Consider the following 21,304-nt stretch of genomic DNA (forward strand, 5'->3'; position numbering starts at 1 on the left):
GCAATCAAACCTGATCCTTAGGATTAGGAACCAAATCCTTGGCATGAACACCTGAATCCGCTAGGTGCGCCTATTCCCCCTCCTGGGGTAACCGTCCTTGTCAGCCCAAGTTTGCCTTCTAGTGGGTGGTGGCTGACAAGACTGCATCATCCACTCCATCATGTTTTGCATCCAAACAGGAGGCTCACCGATGTATTGCTCTCGAGGCCTTCTCAAATGCCTGGATTTGCTCTTGTAAGTGCCACTCTGATTGGCTGGTACAAACCGCTGTTGAGGTCACTGATGATGAGGATCATGAGACCAAGGGGCTTGGAACTGATGTCTTGGTGCTTGTCCCCATGGTGCCTGATGCCAATGAGTCTGATGCTGAGCTGCAGGTACAGTGCCATAATGAGCTTGTCTTGGCACTTCTTTCTTGGCTTTGGCCTTTTGTGCTTTCAAGAGGGAGCACTGAGGCCGCACATGTCCACTGAGACCGCAGTGATGGCAAATAGGAGGTCTTCTGATGGAATGAGGCTGCTGGGTGCCTGGAACATCATCATTGACCTTTTCCTTCTGTTTTTCTTCAATAACTAGAGGAAGCTCTGGGACTGTAGGAGGCACAAACACAGTCTTTGAGGAAGAAGGAACATAAGAAGAGGAAGCTACATACCCGAGACCAATCTTGTCATGTGGGCTCTTCTGGATGGACAGCATACGAGTCAGCTTCTCATCAGTGACTCTCTCTAGCTGGAGCTGTGTCTCAAGTAGCTTTTCCTCGAGCTCCTGTATCTTGAGCAGCAATGAGCTCTTCTCAGTATGCAGACTGTTCAGATCATTAACGTGCTGCTTTCGGCCTTCCCTCAGCTTCTCAAACTCTTTGTAGAGTGTCTTGTAGGCCTCTTTGAGCTCTACCTCATTCTCACTATGCTCAGAGTAGTATGAGTCTTCTTCTTCAACATATGGGGCCATAAAGGCCAGAAATTTATCAGACTCAGGAGCATCTTCTTTGGACTCATCACTGAGAGTCACATTGTAAGCCTTCCCCTTACCCTTCTTGAGATTCCCGCAATCGGCCCGGATATGCCCATAGCTTGAGCATTCAAAACATCGGGGTCCTCTGGGATCTTTCTCATCCTCTGGTTCAGCTTCTTTGAGAGGTTTCTTGGCTTTTTCAGAAAACTTCTTCATGAACCGATCATCTTTCATTAGTCTTCTGAAATTTTTGGCAAGCATTGCTACAGCCTTTTCTTCATCCTCAGATTCTTCTTCAGAGGAGGCTTCTATCTTCTTCTTGGAAGCCTTAAGAGCAATGGTCTTTAAGAGATCCAATCAGCTCTTCAATCTTCATTTCTTCAAGATCCTTGCTTTTCTCAATAGTCATTACCTTAATCCTGAAATGCTCGGGCAAAGATCTGAGAATTTTTCGGATGAGTTTTACATCTGAGATAGGTTTCCCAAGACTCACCATGGAGTTCCTTAGGTCACTTATTTTGGAGTAAAACTTTCCAAATGTCTCTTCCTCTAACATCTTAATTTCTTCAAATTTTGAAATCAACATCTGAAGTTTGGCAGATTTTACAAGTTTTGTGCCTTCATATGTTTTTTCCAAAATTTGCCATGCTGCTTTGGCTGATTCGCAATTTGAAATTTTGGCGAATTCAGATGGAGAAAGTGCTTGGCATAGAGCATGGAGGGCTTTGTCATTTGAAAGACGAGCGTTCTTTTGAGGGACTAGTTCAGGTGTTGTATCCTCTGGTTTAGTCCAACCAGTCTCAACAATACCCCAACAGTCAATAGATTTCAAAATGAAACGCATACGTGCCTTCCAATAGCCATAGTTCGAGCCATCAAAGGCAGGAACAGAATTAAGAGTTTGAGACATAATAAAGATAGAAGTCAAATATAAAAACACTCAAGAAATTAATCTTCTCAGAGTGTACCAAACTCTGATACCAATTGAAAATTTAAATTTGACTTCAAATAAAAAGTGTGTGCATAAGTGTCAACAAAAATTAAGGCACAGCAGAAAGTAAATGACACACAGATTTTTGTTGACGAAGTGGAAACTCAGTTAAGAGAAAAACCACTCTGGGGCAGCCAAACCCAAGAATTCCACTATTCAGAAGACAAAGCTAGATACAAGATAGTAACACTCACATGTACCGATGCAGTGGTTGTACCTTTATCTCTAACGTGTAACCCAACACGAACGCTTCCCAACCAGTTTCATCTACCTTAAGGAGTCTTCAATGGAACTCCTTTATCTTAGAGCCAACCTCTAAGATAGACTTCGGTTTAAGCACGACACACTTGAAAAACGGCTTCAGAGGAAATATCACGTCTCTGAGCTCTAATGGAATTCACACTGAATTCTTGCAGTTCTAAGTGCCCAGAGGCCCCTATTTATAGGCTGGGGGTCAGAATGGGTGTCAGGCAAAATAAGCCTATGAGCCGTCTGGACGGTGGACCATGACCGTCCAGACGGACAACTGTGCGACAGGATTTTCCAAAATTTTCGCGGAGAAATCTTTCCTGTATAAGAACATCGTCCGGACGGGATGGCTCGATCGTCCGGACGGGATGGCTCGATCGTCCGAACGCACGCACGTCCGCTACAAGTAATTTCCATAACAGGCTTCACGCGTCCGGACCAAGGAGCAGGAATGTCCGGACAGCTAAACTTCAACACGCAATTTCCATATCTGATACGCGTGCTTTCGGACCATAAGGAGGAGACGTCCGGACGGTTGAAGTCGAATCGTCAGTTACCATATACGATGCACCAGCGTCCGGACCACAGCTGTCAGATCTCCGGACGGTTCATTTTGAACTGCGATTCTTGCCTTACGGAGATACGCATCCGGACAGGATACCACATCGTCCGGACGGTTGATTGATCTTCCCTTTCTTGAACTTGGAAAGAATCAGTGAACTGTTCGAGAACTGATAGGCGTCCAGACGTGTTGCTGAAACGTCCGGACGGAGCAAGCTGGCACAGAAGCTTCTCTAAATGATGTAGGTGTCCGGACAGAAGAAACACGTCGTCTGGACAGATGATGCTTGTCTGTCTGACGTCCGGACGGAAAGACACGTCGTTTGGACTGATGGAACAGTAGACAGATGGGCGTCCGGACGGGATGACACATCGTCCGGACGGCTGGCAGGGAACTTTGAAATTCTTCAGACTTCACTCTGAACAGTGGAATCCTTGTTTGCAGTATCCTTACATATAAGTGATTTTGTCCAAACACAGAATGAGGCCAAAATACTAACACAGTTTTTGAGGATAACCGTTGAAGCAAACTAGTAAGTATCTCTATACTTACTGAGGACGAAGCTGGTGGATTTTTCCCTATAATATTATGTTTACTGCTTTATTTACTTGTTTGCGCATGTGACTTTGCATGTTTTAATAATCTGTTTAATAACAAGCTGTGGATCTAGATCCACAGTGGTACATGACGATTCACTGGTTGCCCAGGTGCAGTGAATGTAGAAGTACTGAAAAAGAGAATAATAAATATAAAAACTGGTGTACCTAAGTCACTAGGGAAGACTTAGGTTTTCAGGAGCTTAGGCTCCCAAAGAATATAATTAAAAGTTAAAGTGAGGAAGCCCAGGCTACAAATAAGACGCTAACCGTGTCTAGGCCAACAGAGGAGTGGAAAAATTGAAATACCTAAAACTCTGCATTTAAAATTGTCATATCATTGCTTTATGATTGTATTTATATTCAATTTATGTCTATGATTCACGACCATAGATTATATATTGTGTATACAGGTGAATATAAAGCCATATTGCATAATGTTGCATTTATTAAATAAATCAGCACTCACTATATTATGGGAAACATCAGACTCACTTAGGTATTTTGTTTTGTTGTTTTTCTCTTTGTATTGTGTGATAATACATGTTATGAAGAAGAAGAATATCAGGACTATCCAGACCCTTAGATGGATCTTAATACTAGTATTTGAGGCTAGACTGCCTCCTTTTTGGGAACTACTATGATGTAGTTCATTAACCTAGTTTTAGAGACCATATTTATATTTCTGCCATTATGTAATTATTAAACTCTAGATATTTTGACTTGTATAATTATATATGCCCTGTGAGGCATGACTACTACTACTTTTGTATAATTACGCTGGCTTGCTTATTGTATATCTATTTTGAGGTATTTTAGTAGAAGCTCTGAAGTGTTATTTAATTCCAAGTCTGTTGAATATATTATATTCCGCTGTCAAATCTTAACTCTAACGATGTCGTAATATCATGTGAAAATTTAAAAATTTTACTTACGCCTTTTTGTAAAAGGCGGTGTGTTATAATGCTACCTCTGGGGTGGCACGTAGCCACCCCCGGCCCACGAGGGAGGCGGCGAGCCACCCCCCAAACCCCATTTTCTTTTCTTTTCATTTTGTTTAATAAAATTATTAAAAATATAATATTTTAAGGTGATGTTGCAAAAAGGCTGATGTGACACTAACGAAAGTTGGGAAAATGGACGGAAGAACTGATTTCAAATCCGCGACAAACTAAAAGAGTAAAAATTGATTTTTAGAAAATGATGAACTAATTTCAAATTACGCGTTGACTTAGGAATTTATTATACATTTACCACAATTTTTTTTCCTTATTTATGAAAAGTTTAAATTGAAGACTTGTAGGGTTTTCGATGAAGGGACAATTTTTCATATTTGCCACTCTGGCAAGTGGTAAGTAAATACACCCTTTAAAATCACTTATACTAGTTTTTAGGGATAATTGTACATTTGGTATCTGTAATTGGCATAAATTATAAGTCACTCTTTGTGGTATCAACATGAATTCAGAAATCCTTGTGGTTGGCTTAATTTACAAATCTATCATTGGAGTTAAATTCCGTTAAAAATTTTGACAGATTTCATTAAACGCCATGTAAGCTCCAATAAGATGGCGACACTTGTCAATCTTAATAAAAAATATAAATATATTAAAAAATAAATAAAACTTTTTTAAAAAAAAATTAAAATTAAAAAAAAAGGCAAAGGTTGGCGGCCACCCCGAAACGCAATTTGGGGTGGCCGCGCGCCACCCCTGACCACTGCGGCCACTGGCAGCCACCCCTTTGCTCTTTTTTATTTTTATTTTTTATTTAAATATGTTTTATTTTTATTTATTTATTAATATAATTATATTTTTTTTTATTAAAATGGACACGTATCACCATCTTATTGGTTGGCATGACGCTTACGTGGCGTTTAATGGAATCTGTCAAAATTTTTAACAGAATTTGACTCTAGGAATCGATTTGTAAATTAAGCCAATTACATGGATCTCTGAATTAATGTTGATACTATAGGGAGTGATTTATAATTAGGCCAACCACAGGGACCAGTGGTACAATTATTCTTAGTTTTTACTAAACTTTTTATTTTGAGAAAAAGCAGGGTTTCTAGAGACCATGGCATAGGGATAACAGTACTTGTCACATAAGAAAACAAACTATCAAAGCACCAAACAAACAAATAGAGAAAGCTGCCAGACGGGAGAATACTTTTGCCATCTCCTTCAGATACCATTATAAAATCGGATTAGGATCTTCTCAAATTATTTGTTCGAATTTGAGAAAATTCAGGCATGTGATTATGAGATAATACTTATGAGACCCACCTAATCGAATAAGTAGTTATGCAGCTCAATTTTTATTTGGTCAGAACCCATAAATGCTATTTCACAATAACATACTCAAAATTTTACAAATTGGGGGACAGAGAATTTGAGGATCCTTATTCTACAAAATCTGTGGCACAAGTACGGCGTCCAATACCTCAAAAGCTCTGACTGCATTACAGAGCAACTGAGAAAAGTTGGAAATTGAATTTTTATTCAATTCAAATGGGCACTTCCACGGTCTTCACCACTAGCATTCCTCTGAAATTTTCTCAAATACCCAGATCGGAAATTCGATCAAACCAGCGAACACTATTGGATTTTAGCGACAAATTCCAACATGGGTTTGGAGGCATCCGGTTTTTCAAGGCCAAACCCAGAAGAAAACTTTGCACAAAGGCCGTGTTATCTGAAATTCCGAACCAGAAACAGTATCCAAAGATGGGTGCCAAATCTACTGGACCCATTCTACCTAGCCATCTCATTCAGGTGGTTGAGACTGCTGCTAAGACTGGTGCTGAGGTTTGCTTTCTTTCTTTCTTTTCTTTAAGAAGAACCCAGATAGTGACCTTTTCTTTATTTAATTTTTTTACATTCCCAATTTTACAATGCTGATTGTTTTATTTTATCTTTTAAATTTAATTTATTGTAGAAGTGTGCAGTTCATGAGCTTTTGAATTTATACATGAGAATATCCAGTTGATTTGGCCATTTAGGGCCTGGTGCTTAGAATTTGATCTTATCGTGAATGCCAGCTTCAGCTGTTCTTTAGAACATCCAATGCTAATTTTCACTGTCACATTATGGAAGTATAAACTTGGGAGTTTGTGTAGCATTTCTCTTAATAACGTGGGAGAGATTCAACAACTAAAAGAAAGATCGATTCTTTGGGATCCTTCCTTTCTTCAAATGGAACGAATAGAGATAGAAAAAGGCCAATTCCCTAAATGCCTTTTTGGATATTCCAGCCCCTTCTCATCAATGGACTCCTGACGTATACGAAGGAGTGCGGTTCGTTCAATAAATTCCTACCTCTTTATCTATCTCTGAGATGTCTGGATTTTTCAAAACTCCATGGACATGTAGAAGAGAAATGCTATACCCACTCGGACCAAGACATAACTTTTACTTCTTCAAATAACAATTAAGGTGAAGCAGGGTCACGAACTAAGTATATACTAAACATATTTTGATTGAGCCTATAGATCTCGATTATGCACTTTTAGCAGTGGATTATGAAATTCTCTGTGTCCTACTATTTTTTTTTTTTGAAGATAATTGCAATTTAGATAGCATTGGAGTGAAACCTTTCATTCTGTAAAATGGCCTATGCATAGATATTAGCATTGAATGACTCTCAGTGTAATTAAACTTCCTAGTCCTAAAATTTCTGATGCCAGTCCTTACTAATTTTCAGAGAATCCGAAATCTATGGTTTATAATTATAGACTGATTGTGGTCATAAACCTAATTTGGCTGAAGTACACAAAAGGGACTTTGGTTCAATTTTTCTGGAAGTTTTTACAAAGTCAAAATTTTGGTTAAAATAGTTGGCCCCTTTTTATTGTTGTAATTTAAAGGTTGAAATTGTTTGCAATGAGCATTAGCTCAAATTATCTCGTGGCCAAGAGCCCGTCTCTCTTTTTCCTCCAGAGAGCTTGTCTTTCTTTCCGCCTAACTTTGGTTCACCTTCCTCGCTCTTCCGCCCCCTTCCTTCTTTTTCCCCTCTCCTTTTTTTTCTTCCTTTATTTTATTTTATTTTATTTTTTGTTTTTCTATTTGCAAACTTGGAAGCCAGATCTACCGTGTCCCTCTCCTCTCCACCGCCCATGCTACACCCCGTCAGATTCACCGGCCTCCCCTAATTCTGGAAACCTTCCCTGCTACAGCACGTGCTCACCACGCGCCGCCACCACCACAACCTTGTTTTTGCTCATGCGGCGGATCCTTGGGTTCTCCTCCCCTTCTTCATTAGATCTTCATAGATGGTATCCTCTTTTTGGCCTATGGAGTCTCAGATCCAGATGAGGTGTCCACCAAGTCTATTTCTTCGGGTACCTCCCTCACTGGAAGCCATTGTGGTGCTTTTCTTCGACGGCTTTGGTTTACCCAACATCAGTGCTTCTCTTTCTGTTGTGGTTCTCAAGGCTGCTTGTTGCTGCAGTAGATGTTATTTTAGGCAGATTCACCTTTGGATTGCCCTTTCAAACTGCCATATAAGGCGGTCCCTCTCTTGGCTTGTGAGCCAAGAACACAATGGGGCCGAGCCAATCATTTGGCCCATTCCCAATAGTGTTTTTTTTTTTTTTTTTTTTTTTTTTTTTTTTTTTTTTTTAGATTTATATATATATTTTAAAATTTATAAATAACTCATTTTAGTGATAAGCGCAGAGGGGCGCAATCTTTGTACACTGGATGTATACAAAGAGAGTCCCTCGTAAATGCTAAAAGAACAAAAAACCACAAATTCAGAAAAGTTAGAAAAATGAGAAATATTTTACGTCCCTATACAATTAAAGAGCGATTTGTGAGCTCACAATTTCATCCAGTTCAATCGAGCACTCCTGGGTAAGTGGTTGTGGAGATATGGTAGGGAGAGAGAGGCTTTATGGCGATTGGTGATTGATGCCAAATTTGAGAGTCTAAAGGGTGGGTAGTGCTCGAAAGAGGTGTCGGGTTCTTTTGGAGTGGGTGTGTGGAAACATATTAGGAGGGGGTGGGAGAAGTTTCACAATTTTGTTCGTTTTGAGGTGGGGAATGGATCACATATTAGTTTTTGGCATGATTGGTGGTGTGGGGAGATCCTTGAAGCAATGCTTTCTAGCTCTTTTTAGTATTGTGAGGAACAAAGATGCGATGGTGGTGGATTATTTGGCTGTTCATAATGGTATTATTCAGTGGAATGTTCTTTTCACGCGGCAAATCCAGGATTGGGAGATGGATAGGGTCCTTTCTTTCTTTGATCGATTGTACTCCATTTTGGCTCAACCTGGAGAGGGTGACAGGTTAGTGTGGAATCCCTCTAAAAAATGTTTATTTGAGGTGAGATCCTTCTATGAAGAGCTTATTAGGAAAGATGGCCCATCTATTCCATCTTTTCCCTGGAAGAATATATGGCGTGTTAAGGCTCCAACAATGGTGGCTTTCTTCGTATGGTTAACAGCTTTGGGCAAAATATTGACGCATGATAACTTGCATAAGAGGAATGTTATAGTGATTGAGTGGTGTTGTTTGTGTAAGAAGAGTGGGGAGCCTATTGATCATTTGTTGCTTCATTGCGAAATCACCCGGGATCTTTGAAGCTACATTCTTATTTTATTTGGGGTAGAGTGGGTTATGCCACGAATGGTGTTGGAGTTGTTGAATAGTTGGGGGTGGCGATTGGGTATGGTCATGCTATAGAAGCTTGGCGGTTAGCTCTTTTGTGCTTATTGTGGTGTATTTGAAGGGAGCGGAATGCGTGGCTCTTTGAAGATGTAGAGACATCTATGGTGGAGCTACGGAAGCGATTGCTTAATACGTTATATATTTGGATAGTGTTCTATCATAGCTTGAATGTTTTTACTTATGTAGATTTTTTAAAATTATTCTCTGTTCGTCCCTTTTAAGGGTTCTCTTGTATACTTCCCGTGTATAAGGGTTGCGCCCCTCAGCACTTATTTTTATAAATTGTAATTACTTATCAAAAAAGAAAAGAAAAGAGCGATTTGACCAAGGTATTCTTGAGCTCTCCCTTCGTCCTCACACGATCTTCAAAACATCTTGTATTCCACTCTCTCCATATTCTCCACATTAAGCACAACGAGGCTATCCTCCATAAGTATAGAACTAAACGACTACCCACCTGACCTCTTCAACTATCTAACAGCTGTCTCACCCTTTCTAGGAATAACCCATTGGACTCCGAAAGGGTAAAGATCGCACTCCATAATTCTCTTGCCACTTCACAATGGAGAAAAAGATGATCAATAGATTCCTTGCTCCTCTTAAACAAAGATAAATAATATGTGGGTAATGACAAAGTACTTAATTGATCAGTGTCAACCTCCCTTCCTTCGACAAATATAGCCTCTTCCAACCCGCCAACACCCATAATTCCATAATTTCATTTTTTCTAGAATACCATTCCATAAAGAAGCTGACTTGTATGGCACCCCCAAAGAAAGACCCAAATATTTCATCGGTAATAGAGCCACCTACACCCAAATATTTTGGCCAAACTTTCTACATCATCCACTTCTCCAATAGGAATGATCTCTGACTTTGACAAATTAATCTTCAACCCTGAGACTGCTTCAAAACATAAAAAATGACATTTTAAATTCCAAAGATTTTCACCATTAGCCTTGCAAAAATCAAGGTATCAACTTGAAACAACAAGTGCGAACAACCATTCTTGCAACATTTCTCGAGCCCACTATAAAGCCATCTAAAAGACCCCTATCTACTGTTGCCGACATCATCCTACTCAGAGCCTCCATACCCGCTATAAAAAGCAAAGGTGATAACGGATCTCCTTGTCTTAAACCCTGAATACTACTAAAGAATTCAGAGGGTGCTCCATTTATTAAAACTGAATAGCGAACTGTAGAAATACAAAAAGCTATCCATGCTCTCCATTTCTTCCCAAAACCTCTCATTTCCAACAAGTACAACAAAAACTCCCAATTCAGATGATCATGTAGAAAAGTAGAGGAGGAGAAATATTCTTACTTCTTGATATACTTTCATACGGTTACATAGGTTAAAAACCTACGGACTAATATGGAAAGAAAAAATGACTTATTACAATAAGATCAATTCAGAATAAAATCAGAATAATAATTGGCATAAATCAAGGAGGACCAAATTGTATAGATTGTTTTCATCTCCAACACTCCCCCTCAAGCTGAGTCATAGATGTCTACTCAGCTTTCATAAGGTTGAATGAAAGACACTGCTAGACACTCCATTTGTCAAAATATATGCAATTTGTCGTCTATACGCAAGTTGTTCTCCTGTCTTCACATATGGTATCTAGATGATATCTTTTGAATGACCCCCTTGACTTCTTGTAGGACAGCCACAACAAGTCTCCCGACATCTTGAGCCTCGTGTGTGGAGAGTTAGATTCTCACAATGTGAGGTCACCTGACTCTCTATCCCCATTTTGTGAGTTTCAAACATCCAACAAAATAGCTCCAATACAAAAGCACTTGGGCTCAAGCTCAAGGGAGATTAAAGAAACACTTGAATTGATCATCAATACCACCAATGACGGGGAAACTAACGAGAACGACAACTTGTAACTTACTCTAGTACTCCCCGAACCAATGGTTGCTCCATGTAGCCCAATCGTGTGATAAACCATTTGAACCGGAAAGAAAACCACTGAATCAGTTGAAGAAGACACTAAACCGGATGAAAAAAATGTGCTGAACCGGTCAGAAATGATCTGAACTGGCATGAAAATGCTTTGAACTGACAGGAAACGCACTGAACCGGCCTTAGAACACTTTAAACCGGATAAAGCACCACTGAACCGGGCCAAACAGTACTGAACCGGTCAAGAAAAGCATTGAACCGGGTAAAAACCCACTGAACTGGATTTACAAGAGGCTGAACTGGTCAGAATAATGGAAGAGACCTAGTGAACCGGTAAGAAAAGACACTGAACTGGACCGAAAATGAAGCAAACCCAACTATCCTTATCTAGGATAGGGAAAAGCTAAACACCACTCCAGCTATCCTTATCTAGGATTGGGAACAACAAACAACCAGAACCAAATAGAGGTTATCTTCCCAAACAACTCGCTGGCGACAGCTAGAACTTGCTGGAGACACCACAGAACACGACAAAAGTCACCAGAGAACTCAAAAAATCCTCCGGAAAATACCACAACAGCCGTTGGAAACAAATAAAAACACCAAAAATTGCAAGATTTCGCCGAAAAGTCGCTAGAGACAAGCAGACGGTGCTGAAAACACCAAAATTGCCGCTGGAAACTCAGAATTCGCCAGTGACACCAACTATGACCGCCAAAGAGCTAGTCGACAACCAACAACCGAGAACCACCGTAAAAACGCATGGTCAACGGTTTTTTTTCTTCTTCTTTTCCACCGGAGATTGAGACTGAGCCGGTGATGCCTTCCCTAGCTGCTCTCTCTATTGTAGCAGAGATGTTCACCATGTACAACTCTTTTTAGAGCTCTATCAAGCCCACACGGGCGGTGCTACCACTAACGGGAGAAAACCAAAAAAAGAGGGGTTTAGCCATGGATCTAAACACGCTCTAATACCATGTAGAAAAGTAGAGAAAGAGAAATATTCTTATTCCTTGATATACTTTCATATGGTTACATAGGTTAAATAGAAGAGACCTACGAACTAATATGGAAGGAAATATGACATTACAATAAGATCAAATCAGAATAAAATCAGAATAATAATAGGCATAAATCAAGGAGGACCAAATCGTATTAGATTGTTTCCATCTCCAACAAATCATATACCTTTTCTAGATCCAATTTGCATATTAATCCTGGGTATCCTGATATGAGTCGACTATCAATACACTCATTTGCAATCAAAACTGAACCCATAATTTGTCTCCCCTTAATAAATGAATTATGATAATTCGATAGGATCTTCGCCAACACGTGTTTCAATCTGTTTGCTAGAACCTTAGATATTATTTTGTACACAACACCCACTAGGCTGAGAGGACAAAAATCCTTAATATCCACCGCACTTGCTTTCTTTGGTATGAGAGATATAAAAGTAGCATTAAAGCTTTTCTCAAAACTCCTACTATGAAACTCTCGGAAAACTGCCCTCATATCATCTTCCAGAACGTCCCAACATGTTTGAAAAAAACACAAAAGAAAACCCATCAGGTCTTGGGGATTTATCTCCATTCAGATTTTTAACCACCTCAAAAACCTTAGTCTCCTTGAAGTCTCTTTCCAACCTAGAACCCTCCTCTTGACCAAAGGCTTGAAAAGAGAGTTCATCTACCTTTAGCCTCCAACTGTACTATTATGAATTCAATTGCATATAAAACTGTACTATATGCTCCCTTATTTCTGTAGAATCTGATGATAATGACCCGTTAACAATTAAAGATTCGATAGTATTATTTCTTCTATTTAAATTCGCTACCTTGTGAAAAAATTGTGTTCTTATCTCCCTCTCTCAACCAAAAAGCCCTAGATTTCTGTCTCCAGTTCACTTCTTCACAAAGAAGCAACCTCTCCAACTCCCTAGCAAAATCCTCCTGCCTCACCCTTTCCTCCTTAATCAACATTCTCCCTTCCCCAATGATATCAAGCTCTCGAATACCCTCCAATAAAACCGTTTTCCGCTTGCCTACATCCCCAAAAATTTCTTCATTCCATTTTCTCAAATCTACTTTCAAGGCTTTCAGTTTACAAGCCAACACATAACTAAGACAGCCTTGAAACTGATAATTCTGCCACCATAATTTCACTTGATTCACAAATCCCTCTGATTTGAGCCACATATTTTCGAATTTAAAGTACCCACCACTTCTGTTTGATACCCCACAATCTAACATTAAAGGAAAATGATCGGACAAGAGTCTAGAGAGTCTCCTTTGAACTACATCAGAAAACCGTTCTTCCCAATCAGGAGAGAATAAAAGTCTATCAATTCGTGACCAGCATTGATCATCCCTATTGTTGGACCAAGTGAATTGGTAACCCACAAGAGGAATGTCCATGAGCCCCTCTTCAAAGATAAAGTCTGAAAATTCCCTCATAGCTACAGAATAATGGGTATCTCTTGATCTCTCACTCGGATATCGCCCAATCAAAGTTATCACTGACACCGAAAAGAACACGTGACAATAAATCTCCCCAGACAATCCTCCAACTTTTCTACCACCCTTCTATCCTACATAAGTAAAATTCCTTCAAAGGCCCCTCTCGAACCTAAAAGGCACCAATCCAGATGAGCACAACCCCACAAACTCTTTACCAGCTTCCTTTTTTTGATAAGTAATAACCTGGTTTTATTAAAAGCGTTAGGCGCCCCTTAATACACGGGCAGTATACAAGAAAAAACGTAATGTTGGAAAACGAAAAAAAAACAGCCCAAAAAAAAGAAAGAAAGAAACCCACCACACAAACCCACAGGAACCTAAGCCTACAAGCACAAAGAACCCCAATCCAACCCACAAGGAACACACAAGAAACCCACCCAAAAACCCACAGGAACCTACACCCTAAAACACAACACCCGCAGCCCACAAGCAACCCACAAACTACAGAACCTGAGCCTTTCCTCTCCTACTCCTAGAATGCACACTCGCAACGTCGTAGTTTATGGAGCTCTTCAGATTCTGCAGTTCTCTCCTTCCTTTGATCTTATGCCACTTCCCCATACTACCCCGATGAAAATCTTCCTCAATGGCGTCCAACAAAGCCAGGGCCGAATCTTCATCCTCAGCACCATCTGACTCCCACTCCAAGTGTAAGTCGGGAGGAAAAACGCCCAAGGGGTGAGGAACTCTTTACCAGCTTCCTATTAATGAACTCTTTGGTTTCCTGCAAATAAACAATATCTGCCTTCCACTCTCTAATAAGTCCCTTAATCATCCTCCTCATTCATCCCTCTCACATTCCAAGATAAAATCTTAGGCTTCATTAATCATACGGATGCCCTTTACCTTTCCTTTATCTCTATGTGAATGCCCTCTCTTTGCATCATAATTGATAGAGCAAGCCAAACGCTTTAATTCTCTTTTTCCTTTGGTATTTGTCTTGGTGGAAGAACCAGAAGTACTAGCCAGATAGCTGTAAACAAAGCCAGCATCTGCCCTCAAACCCCTCATACGACAAACCCACAACATGACATAAATCTTTCACTCTTTGAACTACCCAATCAAACGATATTATCTCAGGCAGCTCCCGATCATCTCTAACATCCACAGGAATAACATCCAATGGTTCTGTCTCCACCAAATCATCGACTTTGTATGGCACCATAGCCAAACTAGCCATATGATTATCCCCATTTATATTCACTGAACAGGACCCACCCTCAACCCACACCCTCTGGTCTTTCTGCCACTCTTCTCTTCCTTCCCCCAAACCTTTTCCTAGAAAATCACCCATGTTCTTAGAAACACACCCAAAAAAACTGCCCCCTCCCACCTTCTTTGACATTCATAGGCTGATGCAGCAACTGCGGAATAGATGCCTGAAAATGCCACAATTGCCTAGGAAGGTCCTTCCCACCCCAGATACTCTTCTCCCCCAAACCCTCATAGCCACTCATCTGTGCAAGAGTCCCTGCCTCACTTACTACCTCCCCTGCATGTGATTGAGAAGTTATAGCCAATCTCGTGCTGGAATTGGTTTGAACTGTTGCAATACTCTCTATTTCACCCTTATTGTGCTCTTCGACGTTCCTTGAGAAAGATCCGCCATCTCCTTCAGCCTTAACCACCTTCGAACTACTTGCTAAAAGAGACGCTTGTGATGACCCTCCATCAATGGGAAATTTTGCTCCCCCATTGACCTTATCGGCGTCATCCGTCCAAGCAAAAACATGTTCCGATGCCTCCTCCCTGCTCCAACTTGTCTCCTCCGTTATATTGGCCATCCCCTTCTTCACTCACCACTGCATCTTATGTTGGGATAAGGCCCAATGCCGGTACACTGCAAGAATACTCGGACCCGTCGCATTAACTAAATTATGGGCTCCCATTCCAGGCTTAGCTAAATCATGCGGGCCATTCTCCATAAGCCCATTCTCCTTATGGTCCTTTACCAGGTCATTTTCACTGTCAACCCGATTCTTATCTTTAGGGTCCGTGAACTTCCCTTCTGTTGGGCCTTCCTCATATCCGCCCCCTTTAACATCAGGTCCACATCTAATTGCTCCAGACAGCTGTCGATTTCCTTCTTAAGGGACAACAAAGTATCTTTTAATCACTGCATAACCTTCCATAACCTTCTTCAAAATTTCAGACCCAGCCTATGCAGCGTGATCTCCGGGCAAGGATGTTTTTTTTTTTTTGATAGGTAATAGCAATTTATAGAAAAGCGCTAAGGGGCGCAACCCTTATACACGGGAAGTATACAAGAGAGCCCTTAAGCGGGTCGAACAGAAAGTAAATTTAAGAAGTCTACAAAAGTAAAGACACTCAAACTACGATATGGCGCTATCCAAGAGTATAAAGTGTTGAGCAACCACTTCCTTAGCTCCACCATAGGTGTCTCTACATCTTCAAACAGACGAGCATTCCACTCCCTCCAGATACACCACAACAAGCATAGAGGAGCTAACCGTCAAACCTCTTTCACATGCCGACTCCCAATAGCCGCTCCCCAACTAATCAATAACTCCAACACCGAATGTGGCATAACCCACTCAACCCCAAATAAATTAAGAACGTAGCTCCACAGGGCTCGAGCTACCTCACAATGAAGCAACAAGTGATCAATAGACTCCCCACTTTTCTTGCAAAGACAACACCACTCCATTACTATAACATTCCTCTTACGCAAGTTATCATGAGTCAAAATTTTGCCCAAAGCTGCTGACCATACGAAGAAAGCCACCCTAGTTGGAGCCTTAACACGCCAAATATTTTTCTAAGGAAAGGAAGGAAGAGAAGGGCCATCTTTCCTACAGAGCTCTACATAGAAGGAACTCACCTCAAATAAACCTTTTTTAGAGGGATTCCACACTAATCTGTCACCCTCACCATGACGAATCGAAGTAGAATATAATCGGTCGAAGAGAGAGAGAACCATATCCATCTCCCAATCCTGGATATGTCTTGTGAAAAGAACATTCCATTGAACTACACCATTAAGGACCACCAAATTATCCGCCACCATCGCGTATTTGTTCCTTACAATACAAAAGAGAGCTAGAAAGCATTGCTTCAAGGAACTATCCCCACACCACCGGTCATGCCAAAAACTAATATTAGCTCCACTCCCCACTTCAAAACGAACAAAATTGTGGAAATCCTCCCACCCCCTCCTAATATGTTTCCATACACCCACTCCAAAGGAACCCAAGACCTCTTTCGAGCACCACCCGCCCTTAAGACTTTGAAATTTGGCATCAATAACCAAACGCCATAAAGCCTCTCTCTCCCTACCATATCTCCATAACCATTTACCCAAGAGCGCTCGATTGAACTGGATGAGATTGTGAACTCCTAACCCACCTGCGTATAAAGGTGTACAAATCTTCTTCCAACTCACTAGATGGAACTTTTTCTCATCACCAATGCCTCCCCAAAGAAAATCCTTTTGGATTTTATCAAGACGATTAGCCACCCTCACTGGCATAGGAAACAAAGATAGGTAATAAGTTGGAATGTTGGAGAGCGAACTTTTGATAAGAGTCAACCGGGCACCCTTCGACAAGTACATCCTCTTCCAACCTGCCAACCTCCTTTCCATTTTTCAATAACACCATTCCAAATAGAATTGGACTTGTAAGAAGCACCCAACGGCAAACCCATGTAAGTCATAGGCATAGAGGCAACCCTACATCCAAGAAGATTGGCCAACCTTTCAACCTCCTCTACCCCACCAATTGGGACAATTTCTGATTTTCCTAGATTAGTTCTCAACCCAGAAGCTGCCTCGAATCCTAAGAAGATACATCTCAGGTGGCGAATTTGTTCTTCTTGGGCACCACAAAAGATCAAAGTATCATCAGCGAACAGCAGGTGGTTCACAACTAGTGCCTCTGAATCACTGGAACCCACTGAGAACCCTGTCAAATTACCCTGGTCCAATGCGGCAGTCAACATCCGACTCAACGCCTCCATAACCACCACAAACAACAACGGAGAAAGAGGATCTCCTTGATGCAATCCCCGAGAGCTATTAAAGAAACCCGAAGGGGTTCCATTAACAAGAATGGAGAATCTCACCGTTGAAATACAAAAACGTATCCAATCCCTCCATTTTTCCCCCAAACCACATATTTGAAGCAAATATAGCAAGAAATCCCAATTCACATGATCATAAGCCTTCTCCAAATCTAGCTTACACAGGAGTCCAGGTTCCCCCGATCGAATATGACTATCCACACATTCATTTGCAATAAGCACAGAGTCTAAAATTTGTCGACCTCTGATAAATGCATTCTGAGTGTTGGAGATAATCTTGCCCACAACGGACTTAAATCTGTTGGCAAGGACCTTTGAGATAATCTTGTAAACCGCCCCTACCAAACTAATAGGGCGAAAATCTCTGACATCCATGGCACCAGTCTTCTTAGGAATCAAAGAGACAAAAGTAGCATTCAAGCTCTTTTCAAACTTTCCTCGAGAATGAAATTCTGCAAAAACATCCATAATGTCAGTTTTTAAAAAATCCCAGCACTTCTGAAAGAAAGCCGCAGTGAAACCGTTAGGACCCGGCGCCTTGTCACCATTCATATCCCTGATTACCTCCCACACCTCCTTCTCCTCAAAAGCTCTTTCTAACCAAATGCTCTCCTCCGCCTTAATGGATAAAAAAGATAGGCCCTCCACCCTAGGCCGCCACGAGCAATTCTCCAAGTACAAATTACTGTAGAAATGAACTAAGTGCTCCTTAATCTCCGCAGGATTTCTGGAAGTTATACCATTAATACTCATAGAGTCCACTTGGTTGAATTTACAATGTGAGTTGGCCACCCTGTGAAAGAATTTTGTGTTCTTATCCCCCTCCTTTAACCACAAAGCTCTAGACTTTTGCCTCCAGCTTGTTTCCTCAAAAAGAATGGATGTTGCTTCCTTATTTACATAACCGTTTGATACCTTAATAGGCTGTTTATCATCCTTTCCCATAATACCTTTGCTTGAATCCTCTCTTTCCTGAACTAACCCTTTCCCTTTCACCACTTCCACGAATGACCGCTGCCCCTAAATAGCAACTTTCGTCCCTCCGACTACATCTTTCTGTTTAGCATGCTTCACCACCCTTCTCAACTGCGATATGCATTGTCTCCATCCACTACCTTGTCAACCCTCTAGTATAATTATGAAACTGCGCGGCCCTCCATTACCGTATTCTGAGAGTTCCAGGAACACTATATCCAATTCTATAGGTCCTATATAAGTCTTTCGATGTATCTCCTTTGATCAATTCCTCCATTGTATTGAGCAACCAGACTATGCTCTGTATGGCCATAACAACCGATCGAAAGATCCCTCTACTCCATTTGGTGAGTGGAACACCTCCATTCCCAAATTCAGACCGAATCTTGAATGACTTTGTTTCAACATAAAAATATCCCAAATAACCCATCAGAAGAAAAACTATTGTCTTCTTACATATTTATCTATTGTTATTATGGAAATTTTCCTCTAGCCTACTGCAGTTTTCTTCTTACATAGCTATCTTCGTTTCCAGCACTGTATTGGTTGTGCTGAGGCTTTTGTTGGGCTGCCCCACCCTTATTTTGGGTTTTTTTTTTTATTTTATTTTTTTGTGTTTTTTTTTTTTAATTGTGCTTGCTTAGAAAAAAAAAGGGCATTAGCTCAAATTGCACTTCCTCTTCCCACAAGAATGGCTTGGAGGACGTGGTTGTGGGATCACAATCCATTGGATGTGTTTGTAATGTATCAATAATTACAAAAAAGGTTTAAATTGTCTTCAAATGGCTATGAAGAACTGATTTTGGATGAAGAAGTATGACCAATTTATTAAAAGAATGCCAAGAGGAGAAAGTCCATTCTGTGCAGTTTCTCCAAACTGTGGTATTTTACTTTTTTAAAAATAAGATATATTATAGCTAGTTATTTCACTATATAATTGGATCGTTTGGAAATATGTGAAATATAATTCATCAATTATCTCCCTGTGTTTTCTCACACCTGTCTTCTTTTATTTCCAGGTTGTGATGGATGCTGTTAATAAGCCTCGAAACATAACATATAAAGGACTTACTGACTTGGTGACTGAGTAAGGACATTTTTTTTTTTTTTTTTTTTTCCGGAAATTTTCTTGCAATTGGTATATGCTTATGTTTTTCAGATAACTTCTAGTTATATGCTTACATAATCTTCTTTGGGCTATCCCTGAGCGGCAATGTTGACCTAATTTGTCCCCCCCCTCCCTGTGCTTGGGTGGGGTTGGGGATTTCTTCCTCCCTCTGATGTTGATTCTGGCGTGATCCACGGAGCACTGGTGAGTCTAGCTGAGTCAAGGGTTGTCCGTAACACCTTTGGCTCTCTCTGCTCCTTCATTCCATGGCTGGGTTGGGGTCTCATGCTCGCTGCCTCTTGCTCTTCCTCAGGTATCGGTGGTCCTTCTGAGGATGGTGGTTGTTGGATTCCAAGACTGGGTGGGGGTCTCTTGCCCGCTGCACCTTGCTCTTCCTCGGTTATTGGGGGTATTGGTTGTGCTTTAGATGCCTTGGCTGGAATGGAGTTAAGGTGTGACGGGGGAAATAAAGAATTGGAGCTTTTCAAAGGGTGGAAGCTTTGTCCCCTCTAAGCTCTTATCCCCTTGCCGTGTTGGGGGATTTGGGTGGCTTAGGATTTGAATGTTCTAATTGGGTGGTACAAATAGCGATGGGATTCTATCGGCTTGTGGGGCTCTCTTGTGAAGGCTTTGAGGGGCAATTACTGGCTATTCTAATAGCTATTGAAGCTGAAGAAGGTTTGTAGGCAACATGGGATAGCTTCTACTCCTAAAAAATGGATCAAAGGTAGTAGAGAGTTGAGAGGGTTGAAGTGTTCCATTAATTATGATTCTAAAAGGAGTGTTCTAGTCGTAGTAAGGGAAGGAAATGGGACTATTAGTTTCTTTTATGAAGCCTAAACTGATATACTGGAATGTGAGAGGGTTGAATGATGGGGATAAATGTCTGAGGGTGAGGAACTTACTCAGAGAATGGAAGGTTGGCATTGTGAACTCATGTCTCGTATTGTTGTGTGCAATTTGTGCGGTTGCCATCTTGTGGATTAGTGTTGTTTGGATTCTAGTGGGGCTTCAGGTGGTGTTTTGATTATTTGGGATAGGAGGGTGGTGGAGAAGATTGATGAGTGTGGGAAAATAATGTTTTTTTTGTTAACTTTTAATTTTTTTTTTTTTGATAAATAACTCATTTCATTGATGAGATTAGAGGGGCGTAACCTTAGTACACATGATGCATATAAAGAGAGTCCCCCTTACATGCTAAAAAAAGAATAAAAATCCACAAATTCAGAAAAGTTATAAAATTGAGAGATATTATACGCAACAGTCCAACTAAAAAGCGATTTGACTAGGATGTTCTTGAGCTCTTCCTTGGTCTTCTCACGATCTTCAAACCATTTAGCATTCCACTCTCTCCATATACTCCACCTTAAGCACAACAGGGCTGTCCTCCACACATTTAGAACTGAGCGACTTCCCACTTGACTTCGCCAACAATCTAACACTTGTACCACCCTTGCAGGGATAACCCAATGGACTCTGAATAAGGTATTGATTGCACTCCATAATTCTCTTGTCACTTCGCATTAGAGTAAAAGATGATCAATAGATTCCTCGCTCCTCCTACACATGCAACACTATTCCACCACTATGACTCTTCTCTTTCTCAGATTATCCAATGTTAAAAGCTTCCCATGAGCTGCTGTCCACACAAAAAAACTCACTCCCAAAAAGACTTTACCTTTCCAAACGCTCCTCCAAGGAAAAGAAGAACCCCCTC

The 21,304-nt window shown here is 40.8% G+C and overlaps 1 protein-coding gene across 1 annotated transcript in view; it reads left to right on the plus strand.

Moving 5' to 3' along the window:
- The first annotated feature begins 5,738 nt into the window (after positions 1 to 5,738).
- LOC133868174 (phosphatase IMPL1, chloroplastic) overlaps positions 5,739 to 21,304 on the plus strand; it is a 48,108-nt gene continuing 32,542 nt past the window's right edge. Inside the window, exons 1-2 of the mRNA XM_062304996.1 lie at positions 5,739 to 6,162; positions 19,499 to 19,566. Of these exons, the coding sequence (XP_062160980.1) occupies positions 5,866 to 6,162; positions 19,499 to 19,566 (365 nt within the window). The 5' untranslated portion in view covers positions 5,739 to 5,865. The remainder of the gene's footprint in view (positions 6,163 to 19,498; positions 19,567 to 21,304) is intronic.

This window comes from Alnus glutinosa, chromosome 5 (genome assembly GCF_958979055.1).
Source record: "Alnus glutinosa chromosome 5, dhAlnGlut1.1, whole genome shotgun sequence".
NCBI lineage: Eukaryota > Viridiplantae > Streptophyta > Magnoliopsida > Fagales > Betulaceae > Alnus > Alnus glutinosa.